The following is a 25,219-nucleotide window of genomic DNA, read 5'->3' as shown; positions in this document are numbered from 1 at the left end:
TGACAGGGAATTTACATTATGTAAATGAATGGAAAGAATGTGAAGAAACAGAACATGCTAAATTATAGACTTAATAACAGGTATAACATATATTTCCATGCAGATTCCAATGTGTCTGATGTATCCCTTGACACTTTATGGGATCTGGCCAGGGTTACAGTGTGGGTGTGGTTTGAAGCTCCATTCCATTGAATTGAATGGAGCTGAGTTGTAATACCACACACAACCTGAGGACAGGGTGGGGCTGTTCTTGAAAGAAAGTAGCTGTTTTTTTTTTTTTCTAATCCTGGATAACTCCTTTTACTGGATGACTGTGTACTGTATAGTGGAGTCAACACAGCACAGACTTATACTTCCCTGGCAAAGAGAAGAATACACTCTTAGCCTAGAGCAGTATGTTGGAGATATACATCAGGTGTATTCCCAGATGTGATGGAGAGGCCATTCATTGTATGTCCTGGGAGCTTTATAGCTGTAAGATCTGGTAAACCATGGGATGACTGCAGCCTGGACTACTCCTCTGTCCACTCTTAGCTGTGAAGAAAGGGAGAAGGGAGTGTTATCAAAAGTGGGGAAATTGTTGGAGATAGATGTCTCTTAATTCATCTTCCAAAAGAGCTGCCGTTTGCTCCATCTTTTCTGCTAGTTAACGTACATATGATATGTAATGTTATATCATGCTGTTTTACGCCCTCCTTTAGACTGTATCTGTGATAAATGTGAACCAGGAAAAAAATGCAGAGGTGGAGCCCACTGGAGCCCAAGAACACGAGAAGAACCACTCAAATAGCAGCACGCTGTCAGACCGGAGACTCAGTAACTCCAGTCTGTGTAGTATAGAGGAGGACCACAAGAATGTGTACGACATGGTGCAGAGGATTTTTCTGTCCACGCGAGGATATGTCAACTTTATCAATGAAGTCTTCAGACAGGTGCGCAATTCAGGTCTACTTACATTGTCACCGGCTCCTCTTATGGGGAGATATGTTATCAAAGAGTTATCAGTGACTGATGAGAAGTCTAAAGGGCCTTTTACACAGCCAGTTATCTGCAGGGAGGGATGCTAGAAAACGCTCATTAGGCCTATAATCAGCTGAGGACCAGGCAAGCACCTGATCCTTAGCTGACAGTGTCTATTGAGCAGGCTTTACACCCTTCCGTGTAAACAGGGTAATGTGCGGTCGATAACGGAAAACTCACTACATAGTTACCTATATAGGATGTTTATATATCCGTGCTGTCAGTTTACAGATAACAAGCAGTGTATACTTACTAGCCACGCTGCTTGTGTTCTGGCATGTCTCTCCAGTCCTCCTGCCGCCGGAGATACAGCCAGAGGGCTGGAGAGACATGCCGGATCACAAGCAGTGCGGAGGGTAAGTATACACTACTTGTTATCTGCAGACTGAAAGCACAGATATAGACTTATGTTTGCTGTCAGTTTCCAGGGCTGCATGAACGAAAAAAGAATTCTATGTGCAGCCCAACACATCTTAGCATCTTAAAGAATCTTGACTTTGCTTTCTAGTACACATTCACTTTGTCAGCCCTTCAATTCAATTTATGCTGTTGATAAACGATCACATTTAACGTGCTGAGGGTGTAACGCTTCCTTGCTTCCCCTCCCATCCCTGTCTGTGCGTGAGCCCTGCTTCCACATCTCATTCCTTAGCTATGCATACAAATTGTGCGCAGGTGTGAGATTTGGCAGCAGGGCTCCCCTTCTAGCCTGAGCAGTGATATAGGGATGGGAGGGGGAGCAAAACCTTCCAGTACAACAGCTATTTAACAGTGTCTGCAGTATGGAACATAAATTGCAGCTGACGGATTGCCTTTAATATTTCTCCTGCCAGGCAGTCGCACTATTTCTACAGGTAATCGTTTAGGGCTTCTTTTTTTTTTTTTTTAAGTAATAAGTTGTACTTTTGTCTTTTTAGGCTTTCTTATTGCCTGCATGTGATGTCTCTGCCACAAGGAAGGTTGTGAAGGTATACAGGAAATGGATCTTGCAGGAGAAGCCGATTTTTATGGAGGAGCCGTCGCAGCCATCGAGTGACCATGTGAATTTACCAGTTTTTGAATCCTCTGTCACAGAGACCGATAGCAAACAGGTATGGGATGGCTAAGTATAAAGGTTCATTCTCATGCTGCTTTGGATAGCTGGGTGTAGCTGTAGGAGGGCAGAGGTAGCAGCCATACCCAGACCCTGAGCGCTGCCATGTATAAAAACACCAGTTCTATAAATGGTGGATGAAGGGACCTGTTACAGCTTTTGGACATTTAGTTAGGAAATATTCCTTTTAGCCTTCACTCATGTACCTCCAAGTGCTTGTTTATGCCCTCATCACTTTGGGACCAATTTATCAATTTTTATTATTTTTTTTATTTTTTTTATTTCTGAATTCTATTTAATTTTTAACAAAAACAACAACAGTACCAGGTACACGATTTATCAATTCTTAGTTATGTTGTACCGTGTTGTTATCTGTTCTTATTAATTCTTAGACAGTGGAAATTTGGACCAGGCAGTCTAGTTAGACACCAGATTTATAACAGTGGCTTAGGCCGTATGATGTGTTTGGTGCATGTCTCTAAATTTAAACCACCTATTACTTTTCTTATTTGTGCCGTAATCACGCAGCAAAATGTTATGCCTCTACCACTGTCTTTATATCCCTTTTAGAATTCCTTACCCCTGCTCCCTATCTCTTCTCTACATCTGGTCTCTAAGGGTCAGTTCACACTGAGAAATCTGCGAAGAAATTCCAAGCGGAACCATCGCGGACACCGCTTGGATTTCCGCCTGCCTCAGCACCTCAATGTAAGGTATAGGAGGCCTCCGCTCTCTGCGGCTCTTCGCTCAAGGAATTGAGATTGAAGTTTCCCTATAGCTTACATTTAGGCACTGAGGCGGGCTAAATTCTGAGCAGAGTCCGCAGCGGGGATTCCGCTCGGAATTTCGGTGCCGATTCCTCAGTGTGAACTGACCCTAAAGCCGCCTTCTTCCTCCTCCAGAATCTATGGTCTCTCCTATACTGCAATAAAGTATTCTAAGGATACAAAGCGGGTTCATATGCACTTGTTTCTGAAGATAATAAGCAGTAGTGCTGACCACAACTTTATCCCACTATGACTTATGCTAATACAGTATGATATGTCTCAGCTGCTTTGGAGGATTAAAAGGATCGGCTCTGCACTGACAGTGGTGACCGTGGTGTATGGGTTTACAGGGGAAGTTAACAATTCCATACACTAAGCCCGCCACTGCCAACAAAAAGCCGAGCAGTGCAGAAGATAAACCAATGGGCACAGTTTTCAGTGCTGCGCTGCTGAGAGTTCATTTTAGGGATAAGCAGGGGTCTTGGATTTGGATTGACTTTGCCAATCCAAAATTCTGACATGTCATTAGAGATGACTACACCTTAATAGGGTTATCCGGTCAAATAAAGTACATGCTCAATAATTCCCCCCACCCTCTCCTTCTGGAGACTACCAATGTCTAATACTTGTTATTAAACATTCAGTGTCCTTCCCTAAGTTCTCACTGTGCTCACTTCTGCTCACGGTAGTCTCAGCATTTCTCTGCACCCCGCCACTGAACTTTGGGATAAATAGGAATGCTGAGACTGTCTAATGTTAAAGGGAGCGTAGTCAGAACTCAGGGAAGGTGACTAATAAGGTAGTAACAAGTATATAGAAGATTGTTGGACTTCTATTTTACCTAACCGGAAAATCCCTTTAAGTTTAATACTGGTAAAAGTCCTAACAAACTGTGTCCTAGTGTGTTTGCGCCTAATTTTGTCATTGTAAAGTTTGGTTTAACCTTTGTTACCTGAATCTATTTAGTGTAATAATTTGAGTGGACATTTTGTTACAGGTCCCAGCAGAGCCCAGTGGACACAAGCGCTCGTCCAGTTGGGGGAGAACGTATTCCTTCACTAGTGCTGTTAGCAGAGGTTGTGTGTGCGAGGATGAGAATATGGACGTCAAAGCCGGGGATCAGGCTGCTTTGCAGGTAGGTTTAATATGTCAGGACTCGCTTATTTTTAGCACTGTAGAGCTGGTGGCGTAGGAGTCTTAGTGTTTTTTTGTTACTTTCCAGACCTAGCGAAGACCATTTACATTTGAATACTGCCACCTAGTGTTCTATGAGCATTGTCACTTTTCTTAAGTAAAAACTCTTATTTCATAAGGCTAAGTATAGTCAAAATTGAGTTTTTTTTTCTTGCATGTAGGTATGTGTGTCTATCTATCTATCTATCTATATACACACACACACACAAAATCAATATCTATCAATCATAAGTTTTTTGTGTTTCTGGCTCTTCTCCCTTTTATAACAGGACTGCTTAAAGAGGAAGTCCCATGAACACTAAAAATGTCAGGCAGGCAGAGGGGGGAGAGAAAATAATGAACAAGTGAACTCACCTTTCCCTGTGACTCTGTTGCACCACTCCCGGGTCCTGTTCTTAGCAGCCGACTGTCATATTCTGCTGGAAACCAGGTATGTCACATACCTGGCTCTTCCAGCAGCAATGTCACTGCCAGGATGTGACGCTGCAGGAACCCGGCTGCTGTAAATGGGACCCTGGAGCGTAGCTACGAGGCGGAGTGAGTTTACGTATTTATTTTCTCACCCCCCTCCTGACTCTTTTAGTGTTCATGGGACTTCTTTAAGATTTGTCTTCTTATCTGTATTGGTAGTGCAATTTTCATGATTTTACAGATAGAAAAAGATGTATTATTTTCCCCCAGCAGCAGAACCTACTGTAGTCACTGCAGTCAGAGCTAGACAGTGGTGCACCATGGTTATTGCAGATGAGTGCTATATGTATTTTTTTTTCCTCTTTCATGCTTAAGCTGAACATTACTCAGAAGCTAGTTTAGCTGTTCTGTTTCACTGGTATTCTGTTAGGTAATCTGGCTGACCACATATCCAGGGTATAAGGAAACACCTTTGAATGGCCTGTGGGGAAATTCGATTTAATAACCACAACTAGAGGGAAGTGGGACAATGGGAGTAACTCGTAGAGAAATGTAGTTCTATAATATGTCACTTCTCATATTTAGTCTTACTGTTTCTCTTAAGGTGTTCTTGACCAACTCTGCAAACGTGTTCCTGTTGGAGCCATGTCCAGAGGTTCCTATGCTGTTAGAGGAACAAGTGGAAGCCTGTAAATCGGTGTTAAGCATTTATAGGCGAATGATCATGGACCTGGTGATGGATAAAAGAACATGGTAAACTATCTGCACTTGAGCTTTTTATAACAGCGTGATGGGTAGTAAGTAGAGATGTGCGAACCTCGAGCATGCTCGAGTCCATCCATACCCGATCGTTCGGCATTTGATTAGCTGGGGCTGCTGAACTTGGATAAAGCTCTAAGGTTGTCTGGAAAACATGGATACAGCCAATGACTATATCCATGATTTCCATGGTTTGCTCATCTCTAGTAGTAAGAATATTATAGCGGAATTCTATTACCCAGCACGCAATGCATTGTTAGGGAACAGACACTCACATTTTTAGTGGGAAAAATCTGCAAGATTTACAGTAGCAGCTTTAAGGCCTTATGCACAGATGTGCCGTCCGTAGAAGGCCTGACATCTTTCATGATATTGTTTAAATCTACGCATTCATGTGCTGAGACAGTAGTGTCAGTACGGTAGCGCAGTAGGTTTGAATAGTTTCACAGCTCCCGGCATCATAAAGGGGATTCTTGTGGGGATTTAAAATCTACAGTATATTGAATACACTGAGGTTTTATTGCACATGTTTTTATGGACTTCAATGGGCAAGTCAAAATGTGCAATAAATCTGCAGCGTTACTATAGCATAATCTGTAAATGTAAATGTTTAATCACAGTATGGCAGACTTATTTTTGCAAATGCAATAGTATCAGAAAGGGGGGTGGCTTTGGTGACCTGTCTCCCAGCTTCATTACCAGTTAGCCATTTGAAAGGGCTAAAGCAGTCATGTCTGTGCCGCCACCTGTTCACCGTTGTACCTGCATATATTTGTAACTGCGGCATCAGGTATTGCAGAATTGCTCCATTTACTTGAATGGGACAGCACTGCAACACTGCTGCTATAGGTACGGCATTGCAGGAGCTGGTATACACTGAGGAAGTTGCAGCGACTTAAAACATCTGCTCTGTAAGGGTGTGAGAAGTCAATTTAGGATAGGCCATAATTTTTTAATGCTTTATAATTTCTTTAAAGTGAACGTACAACTATAACTACCCATCAAGATTTCCTAATCGGTGCTGCAGAGCCCATTGTAGCAGTGCTCTCCGTTCCTCCCATTGCCCGATTCCGGAGATCTTTTCTATTTTGTACTTATGCAAATGTCAGGTTTGGAGCACTGGAGGGGGGCCCAGAGCCCTGGTGCACAGTTATCTTCTCCCCTCTTTGACACGCCACCTTTGGAATCAAGTTTGTCCCTGGCCTGATGCGTCACAGAGGGGAGGAGATATCTGAACTGGGGGCACTGGTCTCTCCTCCAGTGCACCAAACAGGACATTTACATTAGTACAAACTGGAGGAGATCTCGGTAACTGGGCAGTGAAAAGGAGCAACTGGGGCACCTCCACAATGTGTGCTGCGGGCTGCGGCAACGATCAGGTAATATGGAAATCTTCACTTAGTAGTTATAGTGCTACATTCGTTTTAAGCCATATGCTCCAGTTATCTCAAGGACAAAATTAGATTTTTTTAAAAAATAGGTTAAGTTTCTGTGAAACTGAGCTGTTTCTTCCCAGCCATGTCCAGCGTGGAAGGAAATGTGGGACTAGTTTTCTCCAGTTACAACCTTTTATGCCACCAGTTCTTTTTTTTTTTTGCTGACTTATCCCTTTAATACAGCGATGTGGCCAGGAGAGACAATACGTGCCCTACTCTGATGACCCCTATAACAGCTATGTGACTCCCCTGTCCCCAGTGACAGGCTTGTGGTTTGTGCAGTTGGCAGCCGTCGTGGTTAATCAGTGGCAGCTACACAAATGTTTTCCTCTCTTCTGTAACATACACAAATCTGTATTATCCACGCTTTAATTAAAAAAGTTAAGATTGCACTTTTGTGTGAACCGTTCGGCTATTGGCAGGTCACGGATCCTTCTGCATTTTGTTCTAATGTGATTTAAATCCGGCCGATGATGGGGAAGAAGACGCGCCACGTTTCTGGCTCCCGCCAATTCTCATCAAAAGAACATTTTAAAAATCCTCAGAGCAATAAAAGCGATTTACCACCTCGCCGTGCCAAGTTATCAGGCTTTTATATGCTTCCAAGATGTGGCTTTTTGCAGATACTAAATGGTATTTTTGAGCCAATTCTACAGACCGAAAATCCAGCATTTTCCTGTCTGGGCTTTATTGCTGAAATATTCTAATACACAGCCAATTTTCTTTAATCTTCAGAAAATATAATTAAACTTTTTTCCTTTTTAGATAGATGTACTCTTATTCGTGTACAGTCATATGGGGACATGACCAGAATACATGTAGTGCAGACTGTCCATGTAGAGGAGAGAGCCCTTTGATATGACTGTGGGCTCCATATAAAGCCAGCTAGAACACTTATTGTAAAATGTCTGATATTCTGTACATTTATACCTTCATTTACTACTGTCTTACCCTCTTGTTTTTTCCTATTGAATTGCACAGGGAGCAGATGCTGCAGATACTTTTACGAATAACAGAAGCCGTGGTTCAGAAACCAAAAGATTCCTCCAAAAAAGACGTGTTCTCTCAGGATCTTGCTGGGGTGTTATTCCGGGTGAGTTCTTTTAATGTAAATTCATATAATCTAACCCAGTGTTTCCCAACCTGTGACTGCAAAAGGACAACTCCCATCATGCCATAGCAACACCTGTCGGGCCGTGATGTTTTGTTATTTATGGTATTATGCTATATAATCTGGTTGTCCAGGTAGGATGAGAATTGTAGTTTTGCAACAGCTGTTAAATTTCAACTGTCTGACTCCATTGTTCTGGGAGAGATAAGTGGCTAGAAAGGTCTGGCTGCAGATTACCTCCTCACCCAATAGAGCAGTGATGGTAAACCTTGGCCCTTCAGCTGTTGCAAAACTACAATTGCCATCATATTATCCAGGTTATCCAGGTATGTTGGGAACTGTAGTTTTGCAACAGCTGGAGGGCCAAGGTACCCTAGAGGATGCCTGAACATTTGACCATTCCAAAATGCATGCATAGTAGCTGTCAGATGAATGAAGGTTTGCTTAACCAACAGTGATCTCTCCCAACGTCCCTTTGCATGCATTTTGGAATGGTCAAATGTTCAGGCATCCTCTAAGGCACTGATGGCAAACCTCGGCCCTTCAGCTGTTGCAAAACTACAGTCCCCATCATACCTGGATAACCAGAGATATGGCTTTGGATGCCTAGGTATGATGGAAATTGTAGTTTTGCAACAGCTGGAGGGCCAAGGTTTGCCATCACTGCTCTATTGGGTGTGGAGGTAATCTGCAGCCAGACCTCTCTTGCCGCTTATCTCTAGTAGAACAATGGGTGCAGGCAGTTGAAATTTAACAGGAGGCTGCAATACACTTTAGGGCTGGGTTCACACTACGTATATTTGAGGCTGTATATTTGAGGCTGTATAGCAACCAAAACCAGGAGTGGATTGAAAACACAAAAAGGATCTGTTCACATAATGTTGTAATTGAGTGGATGGCCGTCATTTAATGGCAAATATTTGCTGTTATTTTAAAACAACTGCTGTTATATTGAAATAATGGCCGTTATTTACTGTTATATGGCGGCCATCCACTCAGTTTCAACATTGTGTGAACAGATCCTTTGTGTTTTCAATCCACTACTGGTTTTGGTTGCTATGAGGACCTGACAAGAGGACCAAATACTGCCTGAAATATACGTAGTGTGAACCCAGCCTAGATCAGGGATGGGGAACGTTAGTCATTCCAGCTGTTGCAAAACTACAATTCCCATCAGCCAAATCTAATGCTTTGGCTTTCCAGGCATGATAGCAATTGTGATTTTGCAACAGCTGGGGGGCCCAAGGTTCCCCATCCCTGCTTTAGATAGTGGACTGAATCATACACATCAGCTGACTTTTCTTCGAAGTGTATGAGCATCTTCAGGGCTTTTAGTATACAAAGTTTCGTTGGTTGTGTTATAAACCTATCATTTAGCTGCAAACGATTTGTTGAGGAGTTGTCATTAGTCACTCAGCACTACAGGCTGAGAACTAAGGGTATCAGGCTGACCTGTCCTCAACATGCCCTCCTTAAGTGTCCTTTTCAGCTAAGTGCCAGACACCCTGGTCCTGATTTATCAAAGGATGTAAAATATACCCCACAGCAACCAATCCCAGCTCAGCTTTCAGCTCTGGTAAAAATTAAAGCTGAGCTGTGATTGGTTGCTGTGGGCAGTTTTACATCAGTGTATATTTTACACCCTTTACTATATCTCCCCTAGTATATATAACCCCTTAAACTTTTCTATGTACGCTCTTTACACTCTAGTTCCATTGGGGGTGCGATATTAAAATATGGGAATTTGTATGTAGAGACTGCAAAGAGATCTTAACACTGTTAGGCCATGTTCAAATGTAGTATAAGACCGGCCGTTCTGTGACCCGGCCTGGTCACAGAATTGGCGGTGTTACTGAAGATCATCCCATCATCTTCATTTCTGCAGAATTTTGATGCGCCCGCATCCCAATTCACCACTGCACACAATGGACTGTGTGGCTGGAGCCGCACGCTGCATTGTGTGAATTGACAGGTTCTCTGGGCCGCTGTTCAATGAATACGGCCGCAGAAAACCGACATGTCGGATGGAATCCCGGCCGGAGTGTATACTATGGGTATATGCTCCGGCCGGGATTCCATTCATTCACATACAACGTATCTTTAGTATAAATCACGGTTGTTGTTGCAAATTGCAAAAACAGCCGTGATTTATGCTAAACATAAGTTGTGTGAACATGGCCTGAGGGTAACATAGTAAATAAGGTTGAAAGAAGACAAGAGTCCATCAGGTTCAACCTAGGGAAATCCTACTGTGTTGACACATACAGGAGCCGCAGCAGATTTAATGCTTTGTTCAGTTATTTAGATCAAATCTGCTGTGGATCCGCACCATCAAATCCGCTGCGATATGGTATGTGTGAAGCTACCCTTACTGGTAGTTGTTGCCTGGTCAGAACCTGTAAATTCACTAACCTGAACCATAGGACCATGTTCGTTCGTTCAGTCAGAACGTATAACAGGCAAATCTGCTGTATTAAGGGAAATCTGTTTCAGGAATCGGAGACTGCGACTTGTTATGCTGCGGTGGATTTGCATGTGAGTACAATCGTGGCTAAGCCCCATTGGAGTTCAGTGGAGCTGATCTGCGGCTTCTGTGTGCAGGTTTAGCGTGCACAGTTAATATGCTGTGGGTCATAACATCTGCAGCTCAGTATTGCTCACACCATCCTATTCACTTACATTGCCAGCAGAGTTTAGGTCCAGAACCCTTGCAATATAGGGTTGTAAGTGTGATGGGTTCCTGATGATTTAGTACAGTCTAACCTGATTGCTTTTTTTTTTTTTTTTGTACTGTCCTGTTAACAATGTCTCTCTCTTGTCACAGACACTAATAGTCGCCTGGATCAGAGCCAACCTGAGTGTTTTTATATCCCGGGAGTTGTGGGATGAGCTGCTGAGCGTCCTGTCCTCACTCACCGACTGGGAAGAACTTATCAGCGAGTGGTCCAAGATCATGGACTCTCTCACTGCGGTGCTAGCACGGACTGTCTATGGACTGGACATGAGCAGTTTACCCTTGGACAAGCTCAGTGAGCAGAAGGAGAAGAAACAGAGGGGCAAGGGTAAGCCAAGAGAGAAACATGACTCCTCAATAATAATTTTTTTTTTTTTTAAAGCCCAGCTTCCATCGGGCAGCAAAAAATGAAAAACTCTAAAGCTAGTGTGGTAGCAGCATCAAGGGCACAGACAGCAATGTGCTCTGTGAGCTCCTGTGCACGTGCTAGTATGCACACATCAGAGTGGCCATCTCCTACATTGAGAAAACATTGTGCATATCCGGTCATGGCTGCTGTATCACAGCCTGGGGGGGATACTATAGCAGTGACCAGTCTCCAGGGAGTGATCTTTTCCAGACACTAATGGTAATTATACCCCATTACAAAAATAATTGATGGGGGCAGGGGAGGCTTTATAGATGAGGTATATAGATGAACTTAATGAGGGGAGGAAACCCCTTTTTAAGAGACTTCCAGTCAATAATGTCTGCAAAGACGTTATACATCCTTCTCAGAATTTCTTGTTTGCAGGCTGTTAAAGTAGTGACATCTAGTGGCTGCTTACTAAAGTACAGCGTCACAACAAATAATGAGCTCAGTAGGAAATAAATGTTTACTGCGGCCAGTTTTAGAGCGCTGTGCCTCTGACTTCTAGTTATTTTTATAATTTTTTTTTATTAAATCTTTATTTAAAGGTTTCCTTTCTTTACACCCCAAAATCTCATTGAAATACAAAAAAACTCATACAACCCCCCCCCCCAAAAAAAAAACAAAAAACAAAACTAAGTTCTCTATCAACAATTATCAACAATTATCAACATAATATAAAACGCGTTATTACCTACCGAAGAGTTGGAGGCCCCCTTCACCCCATTATACTTCTCTTCACTAAATTATCTCCCCAGTTATAACTTACTCCATGCTTAAAGGGAACCCCTCCATCCTCTAATGGAAATATTCTTTTCCCCCAACGGGCTAAGGCTGGAGAATGGAAGGACACCAAGCCAGGGCACCACCATATAACCAAGGACCCACTAAACTTTATCCCCTAACAGCTACAGCTCCATTACAAACAAGACTGTTCATCCATGGCAACAAGAGATTGTAAAAGTACCCATAAAATAGTCCATATTCCACGTTTTCATTCACAGGTTTCACTTAAGGGCGCAAGCTCATATATAATGAAACTTTAAACCTCATTGTTACTCCCTCTTAAAGCAAACGTCAACTTCTAGTTAATACAGTATAAATAGAGGCCAAAATCTTGAAAGCACAGCGTCTAGCTGTTGAAAGCTCGGGAGGTGCGGGTAGCTGAATTTTGTGCTGCAGATAAAAGCACTGGAAGGGATCTGTTAGTTTTTACATGTAATTTTACATATACTTCGCCCCCTGCTGGAATCTTTAGGTATAGACCTGGGTTGTGATGTCACTTTTTAAAAAGGTTTTTTTTTAGAGAAATCAAAGACTGCCTGATCTACTAAATTGAGGGAAATAGCACTATATGTGCATTTCCCATAGTTGGTGTACATTAGGAATTTGTCTAACTTTGCTTATGATATAACATATTAAAAAATAGATTTTGGCCAGAGTTCCCGTTTACATTCTATGTACTGTATCATGGCACATAATGGTTTAGGGATGCCTCTTTGATGCTGTTCTACTTATCCTAGGTTGCTATGCAGATCCTCAGAAGGGTGCTGTGGTGGGCAGGTCATTCTCTTTGAGTTGGAGAAATCATCAAGATTCCCATGAGCCAATGAGATTCCGCAGCGCTACTACCTCTGGGGCTCCTGGTGTGGAGAAGGCGAGGAACATCGTGCGGCAAAAAGCCACAGGTAATGTTTACAAGTATTACATCTATAGTGGTTACAGCCTCACAGTGAAGCTTCACTCTGATCTATGTCCTCAGCTGTCTCTGTGCTCTCAAGAGCTTCAAGTAGATGTAGAGTTGTAGAAGAACTGCAGTTCTACAGTAAAGCTAGCCTTAAAGGGAACCAATCACCTCAAAAATGCATATAAAGTTAAGTACATGTGCTGTTAGACCACAGAGCACACTTCCCACACATGTTTTCATAGCCTCCTTGCCTCCCCCGTGTAAGCCACAAAGTCACTTTATAAAACTGGCGCCCTGTATGCAAATTACCTGAGGTAGTCATCTGGGCGGTGTGCGGATAGCAGGTAGTCACGGTCTGCTGGGCGTCTCCTATCGTCCTGGGCGTTCCGCTTTAATCACGCCTCTGTGGGTGTGATTCAAATTGCACAGTAGCTGTGACGTCACTCGGGAGTGCGCCGTGCCCGACGTCGGCGTGCCTACGCTGTAACGCCGCCGCGCATGCGCAGTACCGCCACTTCCATTCCGGCGGTACTGCGCCTGTGTAGAATAGCCTCGAACTCCATTCTGCACAGGCGCAGTACCGCCGGAATGGAAGCGGCTGTACTGCGCATGTGCGGCGGTGTCAAAACGTAGGCGCGCCGACGTCTGGTACGGCGCGCTCTCGAGTGACGTCACAGCTACTGGGCAATTTGAATCAAGCCCACAGGGGCGTGATTAAAATGGAAGAACACCCAGGACGATAGGAGACGCCCAGCAGACCGTGACTACCTGCTATCCGCACACCGCCCCGATGACTACCTCAGGTAATTTGCATACAGGGCGCCAGTTTTATAAAGTGACTTTGTGGCTTACACGGGGGAGGCAAGGAGGCTATGAAAACATGTGTGGAAAGTGTGCTCTGTGGTCTAACAGCACATGTACTTAGCTTTATATGCATTTTTGAGGTGATTGGTTCCCTTTAAAGGAGAGCTCTGACAAAAATGAAAAACCCAGTGCATGCAGGGGGCTGTGGGAACTGTCTTACTGCTCACAGACCCTCCCTTCTCAGCCAATCATTGACTGCAGCGGTGTCCCACCTCGGTCACTGATTGGCTGAGCGGGCATTTCAGACCCAGATTATGACGTCACAGGACCGGAAGCTTCAGGAGCGGTAACGCTGTGCTGGAGTACCCCTTTAACACATCAACCTTCCCCCCGGTTGTCACAGGCCGTGTTCCTGACACCACAAAAAGCAACAACCACTTAATTTGTGGCTAGTATTACAAGGCATCCTTCAGATAAGTTGCCATCTATAATACAAGGATGGCTTCAGTCTGCCAGAACTGGAGCTGTCACTTTTCATTCAGGTTTAAAAATGAGGGTCCTTAGCAGTGTCCCACCACCCTGTGATGCCCCTATGCCTTAGTGCATGTGGAAAGGGTCTATCCTAATGAAAGAATCCATTTAGAAAATTGTAAGGTTCCAATGCTGGATGTAGCAGTGTTGGGTGTGTGGGATGATGGCCGTTGTTTGACACGTTTTCTTATGCCCTGTACTCTTCTTCTCTAAAGCCAAGCGAAGCCAGTCTATCAGCAACTGTGTACATCTCTATGAGGCTTTGCCAGCTGCTAAAAGTGTTCCACATCTCCTTCACACTGTGAGCTCTCTCTTACCTGGTATCTCTTACGCTTCTTGCTCTCAGAAACTCTCAGGTACTGTATCTAACTTCTCCTTTTCTGGAACTTCCAGCTCTGCCATGCTAGGTTATATACTTTTCTTCATCTTCCAGTCTTAACACTGTCTTTCCTATTTAAACCGATTTAGATGCTTGCGGCTAATATTTTCTTGTTTTCATTGCAGACTTTGTGTTTTTTTTTATTGCAAGTGTCCATTTTGTGTCCACTAATTTAGGTTTCAGAGATGGCGTCTGCTTAAAGTGTCACTGTTGTATTTTTTTTTTCCAGAAATCAATTGTACAGGTGATTTTAAGAAACTTTGTAATTGGGTTTATTAGGCAAATATGCCATTCTCTGCATTAAAACACCTTTCCCTAGGCTTACCCCCCCCTTCGTCCTCTCTTATCCACTGCTCATTATCAGGAAATCTCAACTCTTTTACATCAGACGTACCCTGTGTAATCTATGGAGAGGGGAGGTGGAAGGAGGGAGATTAGTTGCCAAGAGAGCAGCAGGACCTGTGTGAAAGCCCATATTCAGAGGTCAGTGCTGATTTCAGAGGAGATAGCCCGGTGATGTAGCTGTAAATTAACTCTTTGTTGTCCTGTTTTGGTGCCTCATCTCCCTTCACCCCTCCCCTCTCCATAAGAGAACCATGAAGACAGGGGGGAGAGCTTCAAACTGCTTTTTCATGATAAAAACGCATTTTTCGGCTAATAAACCCAATAACAAAGTTTCTTAAAATTGCCTGTACTATTGATGTCTGCAAAAAAAAAAAATATATATATATACGACAGTGACACTTAAACAATAACCATGACTCTAGAGATGAGATGCCTGCCTTTACACGGCAGCTTGTTTTATCTCCTAATAGGGTTGTTTGAGCAGCTCTGGTGGATGACAGGTGTCCATTATAAACAATGATTTTAATGTGCAGCTTATGATGCCATGTTGTGAGGTTTACATGGTGGTTCTTGCACAGATAACAGCTAGTTGCAGGGACTGTAGGCACTGGGATGCCCTGTGATCAATGCATGGACAGTCTGAAACCAGTTTATCCATAACTCCTTTATGTAGATCTAAGCATTATTTTCAGGTTCTGAGAGAATATTGGCGTATGATGAGGTTGGATCAATAGTCTAGATTTGTGTAACTAAAGTGTGCATTTTATTTCTACTGTTCAGAAGTGGATGAGATGCAGCAGTCGCAGGAAGCTGGCTATGAATCTGGAGGGGTGGGATGTCAGGAACCTCAGGAGCTTACCCGTTGTAGCAGTACTTCTGATCTAGCTGAGCAGTCGTGTCCTGACTCATTGCAAGGTGAGCTGTCTGCTGACTTTCAGCATCTCTGCTATGGATTTTCTACATTTAACTTTTCTGCACTTGAGGAGTTATTGGATCTGCAGTTCTGTAATGGGGAAGACTAGAGATCAACGAAGCTCATACATGCTTGGGTTCACCTAAACCCGAATGCTCGGCATTTGATTACCAGTTGCTGAAGAAGTTGGATGCAGCCCAAACGCTGTCTGGAAAACATGGATACAGCCCTAGAGCATAGGCTGTATCCATGGGGGCTGCATCCAACTTCTGCAGCTATCAGTAATCAAATACCGCACGCTGGGGTTTGAGTGGACCTGATCATGCTTGAGTTGCTCTCATCTTTAGTTGGGATATCTTAGGTAGCAAATGAAAAATCCCTTCCTGAAGAAAAAAAAATCTGAGGTAGTAACATATACTTCCATCCCACACCTTCACTAGCTGACGTTACCTCCTTTCAGTATATTAATTTGATATCCTAAGCAAGGTTATCCAACTATTTCCATTCATCAGTTCCCAGAAGGCAGGCCTGGTTTCATCGGTCTTACACACCCTTTAATACATTACTGGACTGTATACCCACTTCAATTCTGGCACCCTACTCCTTGCCATATCCTAGTTTAAACGTGTGCCCCTTTTTATCTACCATAGCACAAGAAGAAAGGAAACAAAATGAACAAGACAGGGTCATCACCATCCATTCTTTAGATTCACTCCTCCACATTCCATTATATACATTTTTTCTATATCCCTTTTAGCCTCCTATTCATATTTCATCTTCTTGACCCAGGTCAAAGTCTCCCACCTGGACCCCCCCCTCGAACTATCAACAGGCAGTCCTGAAGAGGACCCCAACTCTCCCCAGTCCACATCCATAAGGGCCCCACATTTCTCTTAAATTGCGGCCTGCGTAGGGTACTTAACTGGATTTCCTACTTGAGTCTACAGGTCCATATATAATGGAGCCCTATGAGCCGAGCAGGTCCCCAGTCCATCCATTCTGAGGCTTCCCTGTCTTTGTGTTTAAGTTATTATAATATTGCGCACCAGCTATTATTCACCATCAGGTACCACTATCCATCATTCTTACATCCTATCATTCACATTCTACCCTGTTTGCCACTCCGACCTTCTCTTTCCTTACCTTCCTACTGCTATTTCCTACCTTTTTCTGGGGCTTATTTCACCTAATTCATTTCCCCTCATTTATATTAATGTATTGCCGGTTCCTCCAATCCTGACCTCTGTTTACATCTACTACTTAAACCTTACTTACTTCCTTTATTCATAAACCTTCTGATTTCTTAATTCCTAAAACTAGCCCTGCCCCCTTCCCACCCAATCCGGCCCCACCCCTCCGGCGGTCTGGGAACAAAAGGAAAGTTCATGTTTTGAAGTAGAAGAGATTGGCTATTTGTATTAGATGTGTATCGGTGTACAATACACTAATATCTGTTATTATCAATGCCTACAGAGACGAAAAGTGATATCACTGCTGACTGTTCCCTGGACTCTGTCCCTGCGCAAGAGGCCTCTGATGGCATTGTGAAGGAGACAGATGGGCCCGTGGTAAGAACTTCACATGCCTTATATTTAGACATCATTATACGCTGTTAGGGTATGTTCACACGGAGTAAAATAGTCGGAATTCCGTGACGGAGCTCTTCGCTGCGGAATCCCGCCTGCCTCAGTGTCACACAGTGTCTCTATGGGATGACTCTGCTTCTGTCGCTCTCAGCACAAAGAATTGACATGTCCATTCTTTGAGTGGAGGCACGCGGGATTCCGCCTATATTACTCTGTATATATACCCTAAATACTTTAAATATGATAGTATATAGTCCAGAAAACCTGAGGATTCAGTGCAGTATTTTATGTTGGCTTTAATTTTGAATTGTGTTCTTGGAAGTATTATTTTTAGATTTTCTTAGACTCTATAATAACTTTGCATTTGCCAACTTCCAGTAATGCCATTCTACATTAACAAATGGCCATTTTAAATGCACCTACCAGAATTAACTATACAACACATCAGAAATTTCAGTATAAAGCACAGATAAAAGCTGACAGCGATGGACGCTTCTTATTTTCTTGCAGATAATGATTCGGAGGAGTAGCAGTCCAGCAGAATTGGAGTGGCACGCAGATTCTGAGCATGCAAATGGGAGAGTGTCTGATCATGAGAGAGGTATAAAAAGCGATATCATGTCTCTCTAATAACTCTTATACATAAAGGAGGAGGTTGGACACCTCCATACATTGTAGCGGCTGGGCGACTGCACCTCAGCCCCCAATGAATTAAAAGTGAGCAGAGCTGTATTAACCCCAACAGTTTTCCTGCACTCCTCTGTGCTGCTGTGCAAGAATAAGCGTATACTATATGCTAAAATAACTTGCTTATACAAAGGATAACATATTATAAGATCCTTTTCCACGGTCCAATTATTATCAGCCAGGAATACTCACTGAAGGTAATTGACCCAGCGATCAGCCAACAAACAAGAATAACAACTTAGAGATGCCATAGAGAAAATATAGTGCATTGCATATATATATTGTTGTGTGCAGATTCTATGAACCTAGAAGTCAATGAGTTATATAGGGAAATACCCTTTTAAAATGTGTAATATTGTATATTGATTTAAAAATTAATTATCCATGATGACTAATTGTAAACTGTAATGCAGTTGAAAGTGTCAGCAGCGATGTGACAAATGGATATGGTCGGGAGGCGGAGTACCTAATGCCATGGCAGAACTGTGAGGATGAGCCAGAGATCACTACACCTACTGATGTGGCTATCGATCATGATACAAGACAGTGGCTGCAGCTCACTCCCGCTGATCCTGCAGCGCCTCTAACAGGTACTTCATATCATCACCTTCCCTTTACTGATTTGTATGTAAAAACTCCAACATTATTCAGACATAGAACAGGGACCTCCTGTTTGAACAGTCCCTTGACACTAAGCTGATCAGAGTGATCCCTAGTGATCAGCTGTAATGTGTTGCAGTACGGGTTCAGGTTCTTTGCAGTGTCTCTATGCATGGAAGTCTTAATATATATTATGCTTGGTCCTGTATAAAGAAAGGTGCATAATAAAAACAAAAAAAAGTTGTACTCACTGGGTACCAGCACTACCCCAATAAAGTGGTCTCAAAACAGACTTAGAAATAAATAAAAGCAATCCATTAAATGCACATGACACGTTTTGGAAAACTGGTTCCCTTTCTCAGATAAAGTGCACTTTATCTGAGAAAGGGAACCAGTTTTCCGAAAGGCGTCATATGTGCATTCAATAGTGAGTGAGTACAACTTTTTCTGTTTTTATTTTGCACCTTGCACCCATGGGCCTCTTATGGGAGCATCCTGTTTTAGTACTCCATCCAGCTTGCAAGCACCCCTGTGGCCTCCAAACACCGCACCAGTCACATCTGCTACCCCTCAAGTGACCCTTGAATCTGCATCTACTGCCTACCCTACCGTTTGCGGTATCACATGAGGCGCCGCCTCTTGCCTATTTTTTCTTTCCTTAGGCTGCGTTCACACTACGTATATTTCAGTCAGTATATGTATATTTCAGTCAGAATTTTTCAGTTAGTATTGCAACCAAAACCTGGAGTGGATTAAGGATCTGTTCACACAATGTTGAAATTGAGTGGATGGCCGCCATATAACAGTAAATAACTGCCATTATTTCAATGTAACAGCCGTTGTTTTAAAATAACAGCAAATATTTGCCATTAAATGGCGGCCATCCACTCAATTTCAACATTGTGTGAACAGATCCTTTCTTTGTTTTTAATCCACTCCTGGTTTTGGTTGCAATATGAGGACCACAATACTGACTGAAATATACGTAGTGTACCCAGCCTTAGACTGTATAAAGACGGATCTTTTCTAGCATACACAGATAAAAGGCATCATGCGGCTTTCTTTCTGCAATGATACATTCTGTATGGCCGGATTCACACATCTGTAGTACTCTCTCTGTAGCCAAGGACCTGCAGCTATGGACAAGACTACACATGTGCATCCATAATTGTCTGCAAAGTGTTGGTATTTGGATGGACACCTTCATACACAGTAGGTGGGTTTCCCCCTCCCACTACAGATCAGGGCCCTAACACTCGTCCGTAACACATATGGATGTGTGTATGGGGCCATACAAATGACTAGGTCTGCATTTGGACAGGATTCACGGATCTGTGCAAGTGACGTAAAGCTTGTACCTTGCATATTTCAGCAGCTGGGCAGTAGTGTGATGTGCAACCAAGAGCCGCACAGCAGTCCGACTTGAAAGTTTGGCGAAGCCACAATAACCCGGCGATGCCACCATGAGGACTACAGAGTCAACTGCTTTTCATCCAGTTTTCACTTTAGTGCGAGCAGAGTTGCTGATAACTATTAACTAATAGAGATGGGTGAATCTTGAGCCTCCTCAAGTCCATCCAAACCCTAATGCTCTGCATTTTCTTACCAGTGGCTGCAGAAGTTGGATGCAACCTTAAGGCTGTCTGGAAAACGTTGATACAGCCATAGGCTGTATCCATGTTTTTCAAGACTTCCTAGGGCTTCATCCAGCTTCTGCAGCCACCTGTAATAAAATTTAGAGTGTTGCTTGCTTCTTGTTCCCTGCCTACTGTCGGCACTATAACACGCACAGACAGTGAGTGGGTAAGTGCAGGGGCACAGCGGGGAGCTGCAGGAGGCCATAGGAGATGGCGGCATACTGCTGCCGCTGCTCCTATGACATGGAACAACGGCAGCAGAACGGCAACGTTCATTGTGCATGTCAGCTGATCGTTACACAAAGCAATTATCTGCCATAATAGCAGATAATCTCTTCATTGTAATAGGGCCGTTAGGTTTCGGATGGACCCGGGGGGCTCGAGATCCACTCATCTCTATTAGAGACCAATTGATAGCTATCCTGTAAATAGGCGGTTAGTTACATTCTCCTGCACAAAGTAGTGGCTCAGAGGGGTCAACAACGATGTTTTTTTTCTTTTTTTGTCACCATTTTGTCAAAGAAAAATCGCAGTAGTCCGGAGTTTCTATCCACAGATGTGAGTAGGGTGGCCTGAACCAGCTCTCCCGTGTAAGGCTTGGGTATATTGCAGCCAGATCTCTGCTCCAGACCCACGCATATGACTGGGGGAAAGTAGACGTCTTTGGGAGGGATTAGGCCACGTGCTTCATATGACCTGCTTCACTTGGAGTGTAAAAGGAAGAAGAATAGCACAAAAGGCTGTTTTGTGTCCGACTATTTCAGCTGCTCCTCCGGGGCTTTGAAGGTGTACAGTGCAAAAGCTTTGTCCAAAGTCACGACTTGCTTCCTGACAGAGACCTGCAGCTGCTGGCAGGTGTTCCCGCAGACACAGCCCTCAGATTGTAACCTAACCCATTCACTGACATTGTTGACATAGACGCTGTTATCTTTCCTTACTGTGCACTTTGCCACCAAGCATCTTGTATTGCTGTAACCTGCAGGATGAATGCCTTTTCTATTTATCAGCATTGTGGCTATTTCTCGGCTTCCTTGTGTGCAATAGATCGGAGGCGAATGCTTTAGATACGCAGTTTCATTTACCCTAAGCAGCTGCCGCTCCAAGCCACTCATTAAAGGGAAAGTGTAAGGTAGAGGAGACAGGTGCTGGGAGGCTGCGAGGCGTCGGCGGTCGGCCCAAGCGATCTGCCATTTATTTGTCAATAGGAATCCTTCCATTGTCCCGTTTTTGGCACTGCTGTATAGCATTTAAGACACCACTTATCTTATTCATTCTGGCTCCGGCAAATGCAAAGCTGGAACTTGCTCTCACATGTAAGAGCATCTACACATTCAATTGTTGGTTTTGTTTCCCCTCATTGTTTGAGGAGACACCAAACTCCTTTTTATAGTCTGAGAGTATTTGTTAGGATTCTCAGCTCCTGAAATGATGTTTCCAGAGAGACTCAAATGTTACACATTCAGCTGGCGAATAGGCGGCCATGATTGTTACAGACACAATATAAGGTCTATTCAATTCGGGCCAGTTATTTGTTACAGACAAATATAAGGTCTATTCAATTCGGGCCAGTTTTCCAAAATTGTTGGACAGTAAGAGGCGCTGTTCTTTTTGATGATATACAGCGTTGTACGGTTATGGTCACAAATGGTGTTTCTAACCTTCAGAAAACATCTTGTTAAAGTGAACCTTAACAGTATAATGCTATGTTTATCCTTGTACTTCAGGAAGATTTCTACATGATGACTAAAAGCTTAATGCAATGGGCGGTATCATGACTGTACATTTCAGGCCTGGACAATGTTATGGTGTCCTAATGCTGGCTAGCTTGGACCAAATGGCTGTACCAAGTTTTCCAGGCAGTCCTCTGGTTGCATTTACCTTCTCCAGGCATCAGGGTTAAAATACCGAACGTTCGGGCTTATGCAAACCCGAAAATTTGGGAAGTTCGCTCCTCTCTAGTGAACAGTCGATGAGGCAGGGGAGGTCATCCAGTAGTTAGGAGCCTTTGATTTAAAAATTTTATTTCATAGATTTTTTTTTTTTTTTTTTTTATTATAACAGATAGACAGGGAGCATGCAGTACCTGCTTATTCAAGAGTGATCTTCCATATTTGAAGGCCTTTTAAATAATGTCCATGTCATTGCAGCTAGTGTGTTCCTACACAATTCTGCCTGGAGTGGAACTGTGCAGATGGGCTTAGAACTCTAGAATGGCAGTGTTTAGACCCCCAATGTCTGGTAACAAGCCGGACTATTGCTTATTTTTTAGTTTATTTTTTTTTGTTCTAACGCATTGTCCATAATGCATCGTCCTCACAGGTAAATGGGTTATGTGGGGCTTAAAAGTTGATTCCTGGCACCACCCACTGAATGAACGGGCTACTGTGCCCATGGGAATGCTTCTTCTCCTTTTTAGTGCCTACATCAGCTTATACTTACAAATACTGTTTGTAGCAGCTCTGTAAGGTGCTGCATCTTGTCCTGTCTACTTGACTGGTGCAGTTCTGCAGTATTTTGCACCACCACTACAGGAAGTGCGGTCATTGTGAGTAAAGAAAACCTTGCAGGAGAGGTAAATACAGAGGCACCAGAGGGAGCTAGACCCCTACCAGTCTAAAATAGATGGTAGGCCTCAGATTTTAAAGTTCACATAACCCCCTTTATATTACACTTTCTGTTGGTGAACAACCACCCCTAGGGGGAGCTCAATACAATAAGATTTATACAGCAAGTAATGAATTAAAAGGGAGCTGTAAGAATTGCTGTACAGTGAGCTACCTTTTAGTTTCTGCCTGTCTCTGTGCTTAGCATAGTGCCCTTGAGGGTGCGTTCACACCTACAGGATCCGCAGCAGATCTGCAGCACATCCGCAGCAGATTTGATGGTGCAGATTTGATGCTGTGTTGAGTTATTTAAATGAAATCTGCTGCGGAAAATACGGCGCAGATCTAATAAGTTTGAACGTACCTTAAAGAGCCTGTCTAAGGGTAGCAGCAGCCAGGCGGCACAGTTATTGATGCGGCCTAAAGTCCATTCTCCTGCACATCAGGGGAACCTCTGAACAGAATCATGTAAGTAATATGTAATTTTTCAGCATTTCTCTCACTAGTTTATGCCCTCATTTTAGGCTGCATAAAGCTAGTGAGAAACCTTAAGGTTATTCTGTCACTAGAGATAGAACTGTTTTTTTTTTTTTTACTGCAATGAAGCCGGGAATCTACTCTGTCAGGAGAATGTTATATTAGGTTCTCTGACTATAGACCATCCCATTAAAGCTATCTCTACTATAAGGGACTAGGTTGTAAGCTTTGCAGTCTGTGAATATTGATGCCATTGGTTTTCTGGGTCCATATAGTGTTCATATGACACAGCACATCCCAGGAAGTGTTGTCCTGGGGACACAGGAGTAAGAAACTGTTGTCTGTGGGCTTTTGACCCCTATAGATGATATTGGTTATCCAGGATTATAAAAACAGCTACTTTCTTGCAAAACCAGGTTGTGTGTGGTATTGCAATTCATCTCCATTCACATCAAGGCAACTGAGCTGCAAAACCCACACCCAAACTGAGGACAGGAGAGGTGCTGTTTCTGGAAGAGAGCAGCCATGTTTTTCTAAGCCTGGATAACCTATTTGGCTTTTGTGTCAGTGGAAAGACTGCAGCAAACAGTAAATAAGGTCCCACATACAGGTACTGTGACTATATCATTGTCCTGAGATTTCATTGGATCTGTAGGAACATGTTTGCACAGCGGTACTAATAAACTTTCACTTAGGTGTTGCTTGACTATTAACCAGACAAATACATGGTTTATAGAGCACCTTGGAGGCTTATAGGCTGTTGTGATGTTTGGGCTGGTTATATTATCCACCTGACATATCCTTGTGACTCCACTTTCCTTCCAGACAGCAGCGAGTGCCTTGCCGGGGACTGCAGCATAATAGCTGGCGGCAACTTAGCCGGCTGGCATCCGGACTCTGCAGCTGTGTTGTGGAGAAGAATCCTGGGAATACTCGGAGATGTGAACAATATCCAGTCCACCAGAATCCATGCCAAGGTGTTTGGCTACCTCTATGAGTTGTGGTACAAGCTGGCAAAGGTGAGGTCCTATGTGATTGTATTATTGTTTAATCTGACTTTAAGGTAAAAGAACTCACAGAATCCTTAATGTGATTGTAACCTAACGTAACTCATTGGCAGGATATTGAGATTTGCTCCCTGTCAGATCAGCATGCAGTAAACCATATTTTAGGCCATGTTTTTGCACAGTCAGTTTTGATGCAGAGCATGGTCTCAATCTCCCAAGTCAAAGACATGGAATTCACATCTAATTTTTTTTCAATGGGAACCTGTTTCATAGATCACACCTTCTTATATGGCAAAGTTCTATTCTAAACAGATGATTGGATTTCCTTACTAAAAAATTTATTTTGTGAACATACCATGGGGGTTAAGTTCTCTGCCCCAGCGATTTGCTCTTAAAGGATACAAGGTCTCAAAGAAGACCAGTGCAGAATGGTGTGCAGCCATGTGTGCCGCTGGAAGATTGCATTTTCCTGGATACATCCCACACCGGCCTTGGTTGGCATGACACATATTAACGTTGTCCACACACCTCCAATAACTGATGGGCAAGTGATCAATCTACCGTCAGTTGTTTCTCCCTGTCCTCCCCATACACAGGACCTTTGAACGTTCAGCACAACCTGGCGATTCTGTGTTGTTTATGGGGAAGGGAAAGCTGCAGCTTGACAGCTCTGGTGGTAACTTTTCTCTCTGAGAACTAAGGGGTTGGGCAGTGATTTTCCATCATGTACCATGGCTCAGTGGTTCAAACTGTAGTCTTGCAGCTCTTGGGGTCCTTGGTTTAAAATTAACCCACCAAGGACAACATCTGTGTTTGCGTGGGTATCTTCCGGGTACTCAAGTTTCCTCCCACACCCAAAACATACAGATTTTGAGTGTGAGCCCTAATGGGGTCAGGAAACAAAATATACAAAAACTATATACAGTGCTGCAAAATAAAAGCAATATTATCATCCCAGACTCCATTCTTTAATGACCTCTGTCAATGGATGATCGGGAGAGCCCCACACACCGTACACCAACGTCATAA

General features: G+C 43.3%; 1 protein-coding gene across 3 annotated transcripts in view; it reads left to right on the top strand.

The window, feature by feature from the left end:
- RALGAPA2 (Ral GTPase activating protein catalytic subunit alpha 2) overlaps positions 1-25,219 on the top strand; it is a 206,921-nt gene that overhangs the window by 42,584 nt on the left and 139,118 nt on the right. For 2 of the 3 annotated variants that reach the window (XM_069955233.1, XM_069955235.1), the window contains exons 10-22: positions 702-932; positions 1,938-2,111; positions 3,878-4,015; positions 5,090-5,238; positions 7,662-7,773; positions 10,616-10,853; positions 12,458-12,622; positions 14,172-14,312; positions 15,461-15,595; positions 17,067-17,161; positions 17,690-17,780; positions 18,280-18,456; positions 24,009-24,202. In XM_069955233.1, the coding sequence (XP_069811334.1) occupies positions 702-932; positions 1,938-2,111; positions 3,878-4,015; positions 5,090-5,238; positions 7,662-7,773; positions 10,616-10,853; positions 12,458-12,622; positions 14,172-14,312; positions 15,461-15,595; positions 17,067-17,161; positions 17,690-17,780; positions 18,280-18,456; positions 24,009-24,202 (2,040 nt within the window). The remainder of the gene's footprint in view (positions 1-701; positions 933-1,937; positions 2,112-3,877; positions 4,016-5,089; positions 5,239-7,661; positions 7,774-10,615; positions 10,854-12,457; positions 12,623-14,171; positions 14,313-15,460; positions 15,596-17,066; positions 17,162-17,689; positions 17,781-18,279; positions 18,457-24,008; positions 24,203-25,219) is intronic. The other variant, XM_069955234.1, reaches the window with a different exon arrangement.

The sequence above is a fragment of the Dendropsophus ebraccatus genome, chromosome 15 (assembly GCF_027789765.1).
Source record: "Dendropsophus ebraccatus isolate aDenEbr1 chromosome 15, aDenEbr1.pat, whole genome shotgun sequence".
Lineage (NCBI taxonomy): Eukaryota > Metazoa > Chordata > Amphibia > Anura > Hylidae > Dendropsophus > Dendropsophus ebraccatus.
The sequence above is the reverse complement of the archived record's forward strand: the minus strand, read 5'-3'. Positions and strand labels throughout refer to the sequence as shown.